This window comes from Siniperca chuatsi, linkage group LG19 (genome assembly GCF_020085105.1).
Source record: "Siniperca chuatsi isolate FFG_IHB_CAS linkage group LG19, ASM2008510v1, whole genome shotgun sequence".
NCBI lineage: Eukaryota > Metazoa > Chordata > Actinopteri > Centrarchiformes > Sinipercidae > Siniperca > Siniperca chuatsi.
Window position 1 is genome coordinate 11140984 of NC_058060.1, and position 17706 is coordinate 11158689.

At 41.2% G+C, this 17706-nt stretch overlaps 1 protein-coding gene and 1 long non-coding RNA gene across 10 annotated transcripts in view; one reads left to right on the forward strand and one right to left on the reverse strand.

The window, feature by feature from the left end:
* The window catches only part of ofcc1 (orofacial cleft 1 candidate 1), an 89407-nt gene that overhangs the window by 49516 nt on the left and 22185 nt on the right, over window positions 1-17706 (reverse strand). For 5 of the 9 annotated variants that reach the window (XM_044177195.1, XM_044177198.1, XM_044177200.1 and 2 more), the window contains 7 exons: window positions 16497-16583; window positions 16067-16143; window positions 14722-14848; window positions 9697-9939; window positions 6203-6351; window positions 5916-6030; window positions 4766-5087 (listed from right to left, as the gene is read on the reverse strand). In XM_044177195.1, coding sequence (XP_044033130.1) covers window positions 4766-5087; window positions 5916-6030; window positions 6203-6351; window positions 9697-9939; window positions 14722-14848; window positions 16067-16143; window positions 16497-16583 — 1120 coding nt within the window. The remainder of the gene's footprint in view (window positions 1-4765; window positions 5088-5915; window positions 6031-6202; window positions 6352-9696; window positions 9940-14721; window positions 14849-16066; window positions 16144-16496; window positions 16584-17706) is intronic. The other 4 variants (XM_044177196.1, XM_044177197.1, XM_044177201.1 and 1 more) reach the window with 4 other exon arrangements.
* On the forward strand, window positions 5029-9491 carry LOC122866936. Its single transcript, XR_006375829.1, has 3 exons — window positions 5029-5112; window positions 6177-6344; window positions 9026-9491. It is a non-coding gene; the product is annotated as an uncharacterized LOC122866936 (long non-coding RNA).

The following is a 17706-nucleotide window of genomic DNA, read 5'->3' on the forward strand; positions in this document are numbered from 1 at the left end:
CACTATGTGAAACTTTTTTTCCCCCGTGGAACCAGTCACATCTATATAATACATATGGAAACCTCTGTGATGATATAATTTTTCTCTTGCTGCGGGATTAAATATATCAGTTATAATAACTTAAATAAAGGCAACACATCAGAGATCCTTCTGACAGCTAAAATGTACTTAAATGGCAGGACGAGTCTGCTCACTGCTATTTTTAAAGGAGTCTGAAATCAGATTTTATCCAAACACAGATGTAGTTTTTAATTACCACCGCATTGCTGGTAAACATTTGGAGTGCCTACAGTTACAAGGTAATAAGTTTATATTTGTTCTATTCTAGGGATACAATTATTTATTATTTTTCTACATTTTCATGACATTACATAACAGCATACTCAATTTCGTGTCAGTGTAAATATTTCAATAATCCTACATCAGTCAAATATCTTGTGTACATGGCGTAAACATATGCCTGGACTTGAAGACAAGGTATTTTTCCACATTCTGATGCAGTGCATTAAAAAACAAAAAACGACTTTCATGGAGAAATGTCAAAGATGGAATAATACTTTGAAAGTGAGTGTTACATTTCAGCAAATTATGTGCGTGTTGCTGTGCAGAGTCTGAGACAGAGCAAAGCAGCCCATGGCCAGCTGCTTTTACACACACACACACACACACACACACACACACACACACACACACACACACACACACACACTGACACACACCTCAACCTCTATTGGCAACAACAGCAGCAACTGTGGACTTGGACCACCATGGATTAGGATGCTTTCTTAGACTGCACAACCACACACACACACACACACTCATTACACTAGGCCCCACTTGCTAATGCGCAGACGCTGTGGAACCAGAATGAGCGCGGAGGCTGCATCGACAGCTTCGACATCATCGACAGCTTCGACAGCTAAGGGCTACGTCTGTGAACTCAGAGCGCTGGAGCTGCCACAACTCCAGCCTCTCCAGGCACTCAAGGCCAACAACAAACTCCTTGTTATCCCCCTGCGCTCTGAGCTGTGTTAAGACCAGCACACACACACACACACACATATATACTCATCCAGTGCATAACACTGCTTTCACGTACCCACACGCAGAAAAACATACAAATAGAGATATTAATATGTAGACACTTGCATACATGCACAAACATTTTCCAGGGTAAAAATACAAATGAGTGTACCTCACAACTGCAAAACTCCACACACCTTTCTTCTCCCTTGCTTACACACAAAAACAGGCCAAGCAAAGAGAAAAGCCTGAGGGCCGTAACACTGTCGAGACCCCATCGCTGTGTTACCGGTGAGATGCAACCAGGCTGAGATGGCGGTTCTTGCTCACCTAGGCCCCTAATTGCCTGATGACTGGTCCAAAGTTACAGAGGGATCAAAGGTCAGTGACTCATGAGTCCATGTCGGGATTTGTGTTAAGGTTGCTATGATACTGTGAGGATTATGTGTCACTTCACACAGAGTTTATTTTCTTATAATTCATTGCATTTTAATGACAATAACAGACAGTCAATGCATACTAATATGTGCATATTTGTATATTTTTGTAAGTCTGTTGCTCTTGAAAGTCAAATCTGTGTTGATCATGTTCACTGAACCACACACGGCTGCAATTGTCTTATCACACAGAAACTGGGAATTTTCAGTGTGTTTTCGAGGCAAGACACTGTCACCTTTGGGTGTATTTGTCCCATATGCTCTGTATTTGTCCCCCATGTGCAGTCCTATAGGCTTGTTTAGCACACCCACTATGAGGGTTTACATGTGTATCTCTGCAAACAGGCTTCAAAGGTTGAATCCATCCATTTGGAATCTGGACACTGTTGAATTAATCGGCGGGATGCATGCGACTGATTGGGAGAGTATGATGTAACATTGTGGTTTGAAACTCTGATGACTGGGACCAGCCTGGAGGGGAGCACATCCTGAAAGTGCAGGGCAGCGCTCCAAAGAAGACATTAGATGAGGAATCCTCGAAATCACCATCGGTGCTCAAGGGGATGGATGTTACGATGCATTTGTAAAAAAAAGAAATAACAAAAAAGGCAGAGAAATGAAGCTGTGATACAGTTCACAGAATCATCTGCTTGCTAGTGATCCACTAAAGGCGATCATGTAACAAGACGCTAATCTAATTAGTCATTTGGGCTCAAACAAACCCAATGTAACTGGATCATTCAGTTAATGTGAAAGGTCACTTAACCCAGTGTGCCTCTAGCTAATCTCTACGTTAAAAAGCCAAAAACACTCCATTATGCTTGGACGAGTCAACTGAAGTAAATCAGAATTATTATCATAGTGAATCTGAAACACAAATTAATCAATGCACACACTAGCACTTACAATAATCTTTAGATTTTTTCTATCAAAACTTGTCAGAGTTAATATCTTGGATTGGGATGTCAGGTTTTGTTCTGTAATAGACACCTCACTGCACACTGTGATTTTTCTACGGGGATTAATTAACTTAAGGCCTCAGGAATACAAACTTCTCACTGTCAAGCTCTGCTGTGTGTACGTTATCGCAATGACAAGAGGTCTCCATATACTTGTCCTGATTCTGAGACAAATGGGTAATGAGGAAAATCCTGGCGTCACATGCGCGGAGAAAGGGATCTAGACACAGCACACATCAGAAACAGAGAGGCATGAAATGGGAAGGAAATGTCTGAAACCCCCAGACTTGACAAAGGACTGAGGAACAGGGGATAATTTGTTCTTCTTCTCCTCACTGAATTGGATTTCCATTTTTGGCTGGGTTAAAGTTGTCCATCCAATCTTTCCCTTCAACCTTGACGTAATCTCCCCATCTGAATGCCATAATTCGCTCCAGAGGTAATGCAAAATGAACGGATCTGTATGCAAATGAGGTGCAAACGTCAGGTCGGCTTAGCGAACGGCGTGGATGAGGTGTTGTGCAGGACACCTTTTGATCCGTTATTTCACTTACGGATCGGGTTCACTTCCCAAGCAACCTCCTCACCTGGCTGCGAGAATGTGTGTGTGCTGACGTCCATGTCTGCGTGTGAGCCGCGTGTGTTGAAGAGACCTGGTACCTTTTACCTTGTGTGGCAGAACATAAATCTCCCATAGTGAGTACCTCCCTCCCTCCCTCGCTCTCTCTCTCTCTCTGGAAAGGCAGTCAGTTCGTTGGGGACACTTCCCTTGTGGGCGTTAGGATCTCTGTGGGGGGTCACAGGTCAGTCGGCGGAGGAAGCGACAAGCTGTGAAATGTAAAAGACCAATTTCTTCCACATGTTTCAGTGCTGGGAGAACACTGCCAAGCTGTCAGCCGGCATCACGTTTAAAATGGGCCAGGGTGCTACCCAGCAGACCTGTCACAACTCATTTGTAATTAAAAAGCCTGTGTGATGTTTAAAGCAGAGCACCCCAGAAACTTTTGAGGACTGTTAAATAAAGATGAGATGTGCGTGCAAAAAAAAAGAAAAGGAAAAAAAGGGGGATGTATTAATAACAAAGAAGCTAGCCAGTCGCCTTTGTAGTAGATCAATATCAAATGAGCCTGTATTTGATTCCTGGCAATGACCAGTCTTTTGGATGACTTGAAACTAGGTAGGAAACAAGAAAAGTATGTTTTTAAAATGAGCAAGTGGATCCTTATTACTATTAACAGAAGTCATTAGCCACCTTTAGATGTGGTTACAATTGTGGTATAACCTTGCCTGGGCGACCAGAGAAGCAGGGCAACCACATCAGAATAGCTCATCTGAAGGACACACTTATGCCTATTCAGGATCACATTGGAGCTTATCCCAGCATGTACTGAAAGAAAAGCAAATCACAGGACTAAAACATGGAAACATAATCATATTCACACCTGGGAATGTAAGTCTCAAATCAACCTGACCTGCGTGTCTTCGAACTGTAGGAGGAAACCAGAGCACCCGGAGGAAAATCGCACAAATGCGGGGGGGACGTGCAAGCTCCACACAGAAAGACCCTCCTTGCTGTGAAGCAACACTAACCACTGAGCCACTATGCAGTTGCTACAATAGTTAATTTGCTATCTAAAATCATTTCAATCATCCTAGCGCCTCTGGAAAAAAGTGATACAAAATGAAGGAAATCAGACTACATTTGAAACATGAGGATTCTAGTGGATAATGAGACAGATAACTTCAAGACGGTATTCAGAAATGTGTGATGGGTGGATCTCAGTCAAACGGCAGAAACAGAACAAAACTGCTCTATTGCATGCTGTCCAACACATACAAAGTCTACAAAGGTAAAAAATTCTGATTTTTTTACTGCATCAAAAAGTACAAAGTGAAGCTCAAAATCTAAATTGAATGATTGAATTCATTTTACTGGTTTATATGATGCTTTCCATGTCATCATACCAAAGAGGGTTTGTTTACTTATTTAAGTGGTGGTATTTTCAAAAACCTTTATCTGAATGTGTTACAAGTCTATCAGCTGGGTCTATCAGTGTTGTGCTTGCTGATCAAACATTTGCTAACTGAACTAACAATAATGCTACAGTGTATCTGTTGGGTTTTTGCATATAATCTTACTGAGAAAACATCCTCTGTTTGATGTAACTTCTGTTTGTCAAGCTTAGCCCACTGTCTCTACCCAACCCTACCCTCAAGCACATTCACCTCAGTAGAGAATAGCTGTAAGTGAGGCCTGCCATTCTTCCCATCCCAGTGCTCGTGACATTAGGGTAACATTTTCTCCCCACTGTGGCATAGTCGGGGGTTTTAACATTGGACCCCTACCTGGCAGAGATGAGGAAGAGCAAGCAGAATCAGCTGACAGGTGGAGAGGCGACCCCCGGTGAGAATGTATCACAGCGGGCTCTCCTGCTCTGTTGCTGGGGCCTGCATGCGGCTGCTGTTGGGGGTATAACTGGGACTGACGATGAATGGGCTGAGGACGGAGCTGGGTCTGTGATAGGGGCTGGGGCTGGAGTGGCAGTTGGCCTTTGGGTTGGTCATGATGGACCTCAGGTTGGGGCATGACAAGGGGGTTAGGAGGGGGTATCGATAGGGTGATGCAGCGCTCTGGCACCCCAGGCGATCCGGAATGGAGCCTCTTTACCTGAAACACCACAAACAAGAGAGAGGTAGGTCTGTCTGTGAACATTAATATGACCTCTTCATGTTAATGTCATCAGCAGTTATGTTCATATCATTCCATTGCATCACCATTGTTTGTGGGAAAACAGCATGTGTGTGTAATTACACTACAGGTGTTAGTGATCAAACTGCAGACATAGCCAACTATTAGTATTTGTCATAGTGTGCTATAATGGCATAAAATAATCCAATTAAGACCATAAATGTGACTGAATATTGTACACCCTATTGTGCTGTACATCCGCAAAGATGTACAAAAATATGGCTATTTACATCCCTCAGAAATCAAAGCAGCTGCAGAAAACAGTAATGATAATGCAGTAATACAAACAACATGTCACAGTTGAAGGGACAAATAAAGAGACAAACCAAAGACAGAGAGCTTTGTTCTGGCTTTTAATTCAATTAAGATGTTTACTAATCTAATCAATGCATCAGCTCAAATTCATCCGGAATTGCTGGGTAAAGATGTGGTTCTTGTTTGCTCTCTGGGGCCAATTTCCAATTGCTCTGTAAATGCTTTTTATCATAAAATATTTTTCAAAAATCCAACCCCCATCTACCCAAATCCACCATCCTGCATCCCAAATAATAGGGGAGGGTCAGAGTGAGGGAAAAGATACACACACACACACACACACAAGCATGTGATTTAACATTCTGAACCAGTCAGAACCTAACTCATACCTGCACACACTTATGAATATAACATGTAAAAAACAACCGATAAGAATCTTCAAAAGAAATGTGCATGCACATGTTTTCTAATCGCACACACAAACACACATACCTGAAAGTACAGGTTGCACAGCCAGTGGTCTAGATCAGAGGAGATGAGGGCTTCAATTTTTTTAAACTGGTCCAGTTGTGTGTTCGGCTCCCCCCTGAGCAGAGGGGTTTTGAACCTGGGTCAATGACACATAACCGGTAATGGTCACTATACAACAAGATGTATGATGGACAAAGTGCTCATGAACATTCAGTTCAACAAGTTGGACTACTTTTTACGTTTAGTGACCTTAAATACAAATTCCAATGCCAACTCCAACAGCTAACTTTGATCTGCCACTGACACACCTGCCCTGGACAAGACTGAGGCTCGGTCCACAAACAGGAAATGCCCCCCAAGCCAGCACAGAGCTGATGCGGTTGCTGTCTCCTGGTAGTGCGATCAGTCGGAATACCAGGACCATGGAGGGGACAACCTCACAGGCTGCAGGTAAGCTCTGCAGACGCATAGGAAGGCACAAAGTCACTCACAGTTCCACATGCCTGCAGGCACATACACTGCATATGTGTGCATACGTTGTATTCACACATATGCAGAATCGTGGACACAGCATAGACAGTATTACAGGAGTGAGCGCGCATGGGCTTGCTCACAAGCACGTAGCCAATGAAAAACAGACACACAGAGGGTAACAAACAGGACAGGAGCCCTCAGGGAGCCACTTAATCTACATCCTAGACTTGAATCCTCCTTTAACTTATTTCCGTGTTCTTTTTAGAGCCTTAACTGCCATTCTTACCCGTCCAACTCAGCAAATTCCCTAAAAGGAGATGTTGGAATGATAAAGACTGTCGGCAGCAAACACAGGGTGGAGGAGAAGTTGAGATTGCCGTTGTAGTCTATGAGCTGACAGTTACTGAATTTGCGATGCAGTGGGGCCACCATCAATCAAACTGATGATATTAAGGGTATCTTGCATGAAGCAAAAAGTGTTAGTGGTTAGCAGTCGATGGCAAACACATACATTCTTATTTACCCAGAGAATGGTGGGTTTGCTTAAAAAATGAACTGACAGTGAGGTGTGTGCCACTTCATCCATCACTGGGTGGAAATATTTTATCCCTTTATTAGTTGTAATGGAAAACGCAGGGGACTTGTTTTAACACATAAATCATGTGTATCCCTCCCACCCCCCTGATAATCTGCTTTTGGTATGCACCTGTGAAATGATGGGTAGCAGTGTCTGACTCAGGACACAAATTTATGGCATAATATCACGGATTATGGATATTGAGGATATTTCATATTATTCATTTACTGTAAGAAAAATGACCTGCATAAATAGTAATTTGTGTGCATGTGTGAGTGCATACGTGTGAAGTTCCTGCATGTAGACGTGTGCGCTTGTTGGCATATACTGTATGTGTATGTGGGAAGTGTTACTGTGAGGTTTGTCAGACTGCATGATGTGCTTCAGAGGTTTTCTCACTTCCTCTGTTTGCTGGAGGAGCTGCTTAAACCATCAGAAATGTCTGGTTTAATTCAAAGCAGACTGATGTTTTCTCATTAAAAAAAAAAAGAATTCATGTGTCCACAACAGGAGTGAGGAAAAAATAGTCATTATGCAAGATGACTCACTTCTTTGTCAAATGACTAACCGTCCTTCCTCAATGACCAAAGCTTAGGACAAAAGATTATAAATGAGAAAAAAAACACAAGAGCAAAATCATGGATCTCCATACGACTTTTCATCTTTTTTCTTTATCCTTCCTCATTCCTTCTTCTTCTCGCTTTAATATTAAAATGTGGAATCTTGCATGCATCTTCCCATTTGGTGTAAAAACTACACAAAGACTGTGGGCCCGACTCCTCTAATGTGCTCCCACTTGCCAGCATATCCAAGACATCTCCAACTGAACTGCACAGTTTCTGTCTAAATCCAAACCCAGACACACAAAGCAAAGGGTAAATGAAAAAAAAAGAGAGAGGGAGGAAAGGAAAATAAGCTCCTGGCTTCCTCTTACCATCACTAATTCCTCATTTCCTCTTAGAAGGCACTGTAAGCACTCCTGAAATCACACGCTATAGTGTGGGCAAGAGGAGAGAGAAAAAACATCCAAGCCAATCCTGATAGTCTCAGACAAATCTGATCAGCGTTTCCACCACTATCAATGAAGACAACAACAACAGGTTTGTCTATAAAGCACAGCCGAGGGTTTGGCGAGGAGAGGAGGGAAGGAAGAGTGACATGAGGCATTTAGCATGCCGTACTTAAACCTTTTTTTTATCTCTGAATCAGATCCCAGGTCCGCATTCAGTTTATGCCAGCTTTTACCCCATCCTTATGTTTGATGAGAGCTGGAGACAATAATATCAGGCTGCTCTAGCCCAGTGAATACGCCCACCAGCACATTGACAGTGTCCACATGTGCTAAATGCTCCAGCTAAGGCCTTTAGAGTTGCCATCAGAACACTGAAGAAGCCCTTTCTGAGCCTGTACAAAACTCTATGGGATCAAGCGGAGACACTGGATTTAGTGGTTTCTGTTTTAAGGTTTCCTCGTGAATCTTTCATACTGTGCACACACCATCAGTGAATAAACATAAACAGAGATTTCTAATCCACTGGTCAATATGAACCAAAACGAGTATATGTGGGTTTTTAAGATTAGTGCAGCTTCTATAAAGGATGTTTTCCCTCATATCAAGAGGTTTAGGAAAGTGGTTGTGAAATGTGCATAGATTTCATCTAATGTAATCTGCTGTTTCATCAAAAGTCTTTCATTATGCATTGGAAATGAAGGTGGATATTTTTAATACTGTTTAAAAATATTATATTTAAGTCAATTCAATGCCTAACTTTTCTATTTCTTCTTTTATCCACCCGATCCAGCTCAACTATGTCACAGATGCTCAAAGACATGTAGAAAAGCCACTAAATTTTTCACTGCATTTGTACTTCATTTTCATTCCAATAAAACATTACTTCCTTATATAAATGAATAATTGATCTTGGGTTTGATTTACATGCATGGATTAAATGTCATGTTTGAAAAGTTGTTGTTTTATTCATATGGAGATCCCCGGAGAAAAACCTAGAGGCTGTGTGTGGCATATTTTCATATGCCGTCTTTTACAGCAATATAACTTCTCATAACCCTTTCAATCTAGAAACTGCTCTGTCTTCACTGCAACTGATGAAACCAAGGAAAGCAGAAAGAGGAAGAGGGACTTGGAAATGTTGTGGCAAAAACAAAAACTAAAAGTGTGGTAGGTTAGCACAGCATGTTTTATTGGTTGCTTTTTTCTGAGGGGACTGTTTTTAAGATTACGTTTCACTAATTGAATCATTGAATTTCACATCAAAGGCTTCGTCTTTGTCATTGGAAGTGAGCATATTTTAATTCAGGGTCCCTCAGTGTCAAAATTGCTTTCAGATAAGAGATGTTTTATATTTATTCCAATTTTTTGCTTAAAAAAAGAAATACTCAAAGCAGCTTCCCCAAGCATCATATGAATAAAGGGGTTGTTATTAAATAAAATTGCACAGTCACAAATCACAACCTGATTCTGTCCTTTCCTTGTTGAATAAAAACATATTAGTGTCAATAGAGCTGGTATCTGCAAATGCAGACTTATGTGTATTTTTTTGCATTAGCCAGAGTCACTTCTGTTCTCTTTCAATTCTGCAACCTTAATTGTGAATGTCAATGCTGACTGCAAACCAGATTTTTGATGCTTAAAATACTGTGATTTCTGAATTGCTAGTGTATCATAAGCATTCATGTTTTAGTATGTACATTTTTCTGTTTTTGCCCAACATCTCATCAAAAAATCCTCACCATGAACAGGCTCTGGTTAATGTGCAGGTCAGTGTCGTAGAAGCGGCCCTGATGCTTGATCGGCTCAGTGGACACCGCCCATTGTTGCTGCTCTTTCTTACTGCACCAGGCCAGAGCTTGACCCCCTAGACGACTGTGAAGGACCACACTGACAGCATAGAGGCCCCTGGGTAGCTTGTCTCTGGTGGCTCTCAGGCAACACACACACACCTCCACAGGCTGGGGAGTTGTGCTCTGGTTAATCTATAATACACAAAGTGCAGGAGATAAGATTTGATTGCAATATTTTATCAATTCCACATTATTTCTAACATCTTTTTCCATGGAGGCTAAGAAACTGTGATTTTATTACTGTGGACAGTTGGACTAATGGGATGCCACATTTGTACAGATGATTAATACATAATCCTTCACCCCTTGATGCATTCCTTGTCTACATGTTTACAATTACAAATTACGAGCACTGTGAGCATATTGTACTTTACTTAAACCTGGCCATGTGATATACACTGGAAATGCAAAAGTAAAACATTTATACTTCTCAGAACAAGTAGAGATTTTGTGTTGTCTCACACCACATCTGAATGGAAAGAAAATAATCTTCTACTAGTATAGCCACTATTAGTAGCTTGACAAAGATGCATACACTTAAACACTGAAAACCCTTAAGATTACAGGAAGAACATAGTGTCAGTATTTGTTTGCAGGTAAATGTAGCCAGGGTGCAATTGCTTATCAACTGTATCAAGCTAATGCTGTTATGTCTGTTAGTTGGATGTTGCAATTTACCTCTACCACATTACACACCTGTAAATAGTTAACCTGCCTCTAAGACAAACTATTTGTTGAGAGTGTGACACTACCATATTAACAACAGGCGTAAGTGCTGTCAACAATTATGTTATCAAATCTACCCCCCCCAAACCCCCGCACCACTACATCTGTAAAGCACTTTGGAATTTTTGTTTGGAAAAGTGCTATGTAAATAAAGTTAGCTTACTTAGTTACTTATAACTTCCCCCATTTTTCACAACGCTTCCTCATTCATACTTACTTGAAATTAGCAAGCTCTCTCTCCCCTCTCCTTGTCCTTGTAGGTTAAGGAGACTAAAAAACAATTTCCAGCTCATTTTTGTTATTAGGTGTGACTTTTAGCGTAGCAAAGTCTCATGTTGTCTTTACTTTAGATTTTGAGGACAGACCTCCAGTTGCTGGAGAATACTAGCAATTGCCATGACACAAGTTGCATGTAATTTAGTACAGAATTGAAGTGAGAGTAATATCATGACCTTGCTGTATGCAGACCACGCCATGAAACGGTGAATATAAAATAAGGATGCACATCTGGAGGTAAGACAACATGGTCAGTGTGAGAAAACAATGTGTCACTCAGCCTACGGTGGACATAACTTGGCTCTTGTCATAGCACTGACAACCTCTAAATAATTAATTTTTACCAGAAAAATAAGCATTTGATGATGTAATTGCCCACTTTTTGGGGGAGTCATGTTTTTTAAACTTCAGGTATGTTTGCTGAGCAATGGGGGTGTTTTTGTCCAACTGCAGTCTAAGCAGTCATACTGTATATGTAAGATATGCCCAGTAGAGCTGCAGGCTTTCATCTACTGATCTCCAGTCAACCATTTAGGGGTTAAGTACCTTGCTCAAGGGCACATCAGCATTCCTTGTTATCGAAGTTGAGAGTGATATTTATTTCCCCTGGCCACATTGCCCATTCAGATGAAGGTTTCAAAACGCCAACCTTCTGGTAGTGAGTTTATCCCACTAACCTCCAGGCTACATCAGCCCAGTTGTATTTGATTGTTTGTTTTGGTGACATGTGCCTCTTTTTTAGGGCTTAGGATGAGTAATAGGGTAAGCTGCGTAGACAGTTTAGTTTTTATGAAACATAATCACAGAACAATATACATACATATTTAGTCTTTTATCCCCTATGGCATCTGTTGAACAGCACTTAATGAAAAGTCAATCTGGCTTAAACAGAGCCACTTGGTCTTTATCACCATTTATATGTTTCTTCAATAGCAATGTTGGCTGTTCCAATGTTTGGCTGATTGGACATTTTGTCCATCCATTTGTTCATCTAGCAAGATACCTCAAAGACTACTAGGCATGTTGCCATGGAATTTTATACAGACATTAAGGGTCCACAGAATATGATTTCGGATTTTTTTTTGATGACCCCTTCACCTTAATTCTACTGCTATCAACAGACCAAAAGTTCCATTTGTGTACAACAAATATCAAAATCAAATCAGCTGATTGATATCCTAACTGATCCTTTCTCATCCGTTCCTTTTCTTTCCTTTCCTATCTCACCCTTTCCCATGCTTTCCTGCCCTATTATATCCTATCTCACTCTATTCTACCCTATACTATCCTATCTCACCCTATTCCACCCTATCCCACCCAATCTTGCCATGTCCTATCTCACCCTATCCCATTCTATTCTATCCCATCCCATCCTATCCTATCACACCCTTCCCCACCCTATCCTACCTTATCCTACCCAAACCTGCCCTATCCTATCCCATCCTATCTCACCCCATCCCATCCCATCCTATTCTATCCCATCTTATCCCACCCTATCCTACCCTGTCCTATCCCATCCAGCCCCACTCTATCCCATCCTATTCCACACTATCCATCACATCCTATTTTATCCCATCTTATCCCACCCTATCCTATCCCATCCCATCCCATCATATTCTGTCCTATCGCATCGCATCCTATCCTATCCCTCTCTTTCTTAAGTGCAGGCATTTAATTTTCTCTCATTATCTAAGTTGCATCTCTTAATGCCCATTTATTTTATGTACTTGAATTTACACCTGTTGACCAACTCCCTAGGGCAAATTTTGAGTGTCTGGCAATTAAAGCCCTCAATTCCAATCGATGACATAGTAGCACTCAGGGGCTACATGTGCTCACACACACTCATACACTGTATCCACTGCTTGATTTACAGTATGCTGTGCACAGTGTTGTCACACCTGAAACTGATCCTGTAATTTTCACAGACACACACCACACACACAATCACCTAGCAGTGGTTGGCGATGCCCATTGCTCTACCAGTCTGTGAGGAGGGAATGTGTCCCCACTGTGAGCATCTTTGCATACCAAAACAACAAAAACAATTTAGGCAAAAGGGAAATAATTGGTGGCAAAGCGGTTTAGCCCACACATCTCACATTTGGGAGGAGGTGATGGAGGCCTCCAAACCCCCACACTGGAAAGAGATGTATGCATGCAGACTGGAAAGGAAGAGGAGGAGGAGGAAAAAGGAGAAAAAAAGAAGCAAAGAAATAAAAAACAATAACACCGGTGACCAATTTGCACTATGTATGTCTTTAAGAGGTATTGTTATTATCTGGCCCACATGCTTGCACAGGCGTTGTAAAAGACAGTCAAGACAGCAAGGCGAAGGTAAAAGGTGAAGTGAGCCAATTTTCCATATCAGAGGTGGTTTGTTTGCCCCAAGCCTGAGTTGTGCCTAAAGTGCCATAACATTACAGCACTCCTACAGATGAGATCAAAGGCTCTAGCAAGGGATCCTCCGTGGTTTTGCTGGCAAGCGGCCGTCCTTTCGCTGAAATATCTTTTCAGGGCTTTCCACACATTGACTGATCGCACAAAATGCACTCTTAATAGAGACAGGAAATGCCACATACAAAAACTTCCTTTCTTTCTAAGTATGGGCTAATATTCAGAGATTAAGCTTTCTCGTTAATTATTTTCATTTTAATTAGTAAATCTTAATTAACAATGAACATTTACCCTTAAAATTTTTTGGCTTCGGAATGAAGGAGGGGGGTGAAGAAAGCAGAGAATAAATATGACAATCTTTTTGGGACCTCCGGGCAGGATTACTGATGCAGGCTGCCTTAGTTATTAAACACGTTCTAAATTAAATGCCTCCATGAATTTTGCACAGAAATATATTTTCATAGTTTTGCATGCCAAATGTGACATTTTATATTTCAGATTCATCTCGCTGCAGTAATTTTAGGGAAATGTCATATAAACAAAGATTTTGTCATTTACCAAAGGAAATTACTATGCGTGGCAGGTTTGGCCATTGCTTTCTCTCTCTCTCTTTCTCTCTTCCCGTCTCCCTCTTTTGCCCCCTATTCTGCCTGTGCCGGTTGTTTCAAGTCAGCAAGCCATAAAAAATCTTTATCTCAGTGAAACACAGCAATTTGGGAGATAATCGAATGGTGACTGGGGGGCACAAACGCCAGTCTGAGGAATTATACCACAATCTCCCCTGCATTTACAACCTTCCTCAAAGCCAGTTGTCACCCTGGAAGGAAAGCCCCCGACTGAAGATTCATTACATCTTTAAGCCAGCACGGTGGCATGGCAGCCTCATCCCCAGATGCAACACAACAGCACACTCCTCCCACAGCTGGTGATGCTACCACTAAAGCTGCAGCTTCCTTCTCTCTTTCCCGCTTGGTTCTCTTTTCTCTCCTCTCCCTCTGTTCCCCATTTTCATCTCCAAAAACTCCTTTTCCCTCCTACTTAGATTCCTAAAACCACAGAAACCATCCACACAAAGCAGGAAAAAAAATCTTTATATACTGTATAAAAATTATGTGGCTGGATAGTTAGCATTCTGTATATAAAAGCCTTTTGCTCGGTGTGCCTGTGTGTGAATGTGTGTGCCTTTGTGTAGGCATGTGCACATACAGTACCCAGTGGTGTAATGAAAGGAGTGAAGGAATTTGAAAAACTAGAAAATAAGGGATATAATTTTCCCATTCTCTAACAGGTCCCATTCATCATAGGATTTCACATAATTACATCATTTGACTGTTTTTGAACAAACAACCTTGCCTTTTTTTTTTGATGATTTGTAAACACTTCGGGATCAATATCTCCGCCTGTGAAACGACCTTCTTAGAGATTAAGAGGTATGTCACTTCCTGTTTGTGTGCTTTCTGTTTCCTACAAATGTGTGTTTCTCAGTCCACAGTCACAGCAGCTAACAGATCTTACCTGCCACAGGGGCTGTGATGCTGAAGAGGAGGATTCTGGGAGCTCTGTCATCTGGCCGTATTTGGCCATCGCTTCCTCTTGGCCTTCCCCCAGCGCTCTGAGTGACGGGCTTTCAATGGTTCTGCTGCTACATGCACAAATGCACACACACACACACGTATACAAGAAACACAAACACAAGAAGCTAACCCTGTTAACAGCCACCTGCATTTTGGACTCTGTTGTTCCACTCTGTAGCCAACAGCAGCTCAATCTAATAACACCACAACAAAACACTTTCCACTGGGTCTTTCTTTCTTTCTCTCTCTCTGCCTTTCTCGGCCTTTCAATCTTATCAGTGGTAATGTAATAAGCGGTTGCTTCGCTCTGTCTCCTCGCCACCTCTCTTAATTCCTCAAAATAAAGCAATATCACAGGGGCCCTGGCCTGCCTGTGACTGGGGATAAGATGCTTGTAAAAGGAAGGATAATTCAGCAAATAAATGCTCGGCATCAAAGGCAGGCAGTGGGTCTTTCTTTCCTTCCTCTGCCTCTCTCCCCTCCTTTCTGTTCGCCTATCAAAAGTATTACATGTGCTTTCATCAGTTCACAACAAGGCACAATGTGCTTCCTAATGCAATTACTCGACCTCCATTAAATCAGAAACAGTGGAAACAAATGAATTACACATTTGTTACAAAAACCACAAGTCAGCTCTGCGTCTCTCCTCTTTATTTTTTTTCTTTCATAGGCGTAGGGAGAGAAAAAGTGAAATCATTTCTCATTAAATTTCAGGCAGATGTAGCCCTAGGTGATGCATAGAAAGTCTCCCATGTCTAATAGCCACCCACCATTGATATCAGAAGGAATTTACAGGGTTCAAGGCTGTCGAGAGGAGGTCACCTCACTAAACTCCGAACCACATTCATCTGACAGAGCTGGTGTCCGACTACCACCCACCCATAAAACAACCAAACACAAGAGAGGATACTGATGTGTACAGTAGTTTCTTGATTTTATCATGTCAGCCAGCATGGTAGTCCATAATTACTAAAAACTTAAACATGCTAAGCTGATTACCCGCAGGGCTCTCGCTACGAGATTTGATGTGTGATCTCTGACTAAAGTGGATGGACCAAGAATTGAGGCGACTCCAAGCCCCATGACATGGACATATTTCTGTGCCCTCAAGCCATACTACCCACAATGCATTGCCTGTCAACAGGAGAAGCCATGCAGAGGACATATGAATTACATGCCTTCTCGAATGTCAGTGGGAATCAAAATGCTTTTCACAGAATTAATGATTACAGTCATGTGACATAAATTGTACATATGGAGAGATATATGAAATGGGCTGAACTTACCACTGAAGCAGTGTGTTCAGCATGGGTTGTGGTGCTTCGCTTACTGCCTTGTCACAGTCTCTTTGTGAATGAGGCTCCTTTGAAATATTAAAGTGGATATGTTAACAAACCTTGTTAATGTGTTAACCATCACTAACATTGTCATCTAATTGACTGTTTAATTTAAACCACATCACTCTAAATTATAATGTAAGATATTATTAATTTCTGTGACTGGCTGTAATAAAATATTTTTAAAGATAAGCGCTTGAGCATTAGAATTTGGCTGGTTTATGTTATGGACAAATGTAATAAGAAAGAGTTTGACTGGATGAATATGCTGAGCTTCTGAAATGAACTTTAATGAGCATACAGTCCCAAAGTTAATGTCCTGCAACTAAAAAAGCAACACATCCTTCATACAGTATATATACAGTACATGGGCCTTTACCTTAACATTCCCAGTGAAGAAGGCCATTAGTCTCTTCTTTCTCTTTGCCCACTCACTCCTCTTCAGTGGTCCCTTCTGAGCTGCCTGCTGAAAATATGTGTAAATACACATGCACACTTTCTTTGGATGCAGCTTTATGAAACAGTGCATTGCACCATAATGGCAGAATTAAGCACAAGGAGCAACTGTAATGCAATCTGCAGGCAATCAATACTGAGCCAGGCCCTAAAGACATGTAGCGTTTGATGAGTATTTCTGCCGTTTTTACATTCAGTCAGCACATTCACACTCCCCATTCAGACGCATTGACACTGCTAAGTGACAGCGTCTCGCCCTGTATAGGCTTTGTATGGCAGAATAGAGAAAGAAGAAAAACACTATTATTTTTAAAATAGATGTGAAATCTCTGGTGGATAATATGCTTTCAATGGGAGGTGGGTGTGGAAACAGTAGGAGAGCGCATACATATTAAGGCAGAATAAGATAACATGATCCCAGTACTGATACAGTACACAGTAGATGCCACTGATTATCCAGTAAGGGAGGATGAGTCAACTGTTGCTGTGGCTTCCAAATGATGGTGAGACATTGTCGAACCATTTTTTCCCAATCACGCTGACTTTCTATTCATATAATTTGATACTCCTACTTTCTTCTTCTACTCTTTTCAAATGAGATTATAACTAAAAATACAGTGGATGGAAGTTCTGCATTCTGTTTACATATGCGTTAATGTTTGGGCTTCCATTTCCTTTCTGATGGAATACAAACGCTTGTTTTGAAAGAAGCTTCAGATCTTAATGCTAGTTCACAATATCCCTACTCCTGAGATGGAAAATAAAAAAGTAGTCACGCTCTATTTTTCCTGAAAAGACCTTAAGACGGGTAAAGAACCAAGGAAATTCAGCTTCTGTCAGAAACAAATATGCATAATAATGCACAACAAAGTTCAAAGACAGAACAAAACTGTCTCCACAAATAAATTAATTGTGTGAGGATATCACATGTAGCATAGATTATATCGTTGAAATCCATGCACTCATTCTGAGCTGAGGATGAATGAGTTATCTAACCTTGAATACATGTTCTACAAAAAGCTATTTCACATGAGTGCATTCAGCTGAGATTCAAACCATCTGCACTGAAAATAAAATGCAGAACTTTTATAAAAGAAGCGGTGGGAAAAAAGGTTGGGTACAAAAAGTAGAGC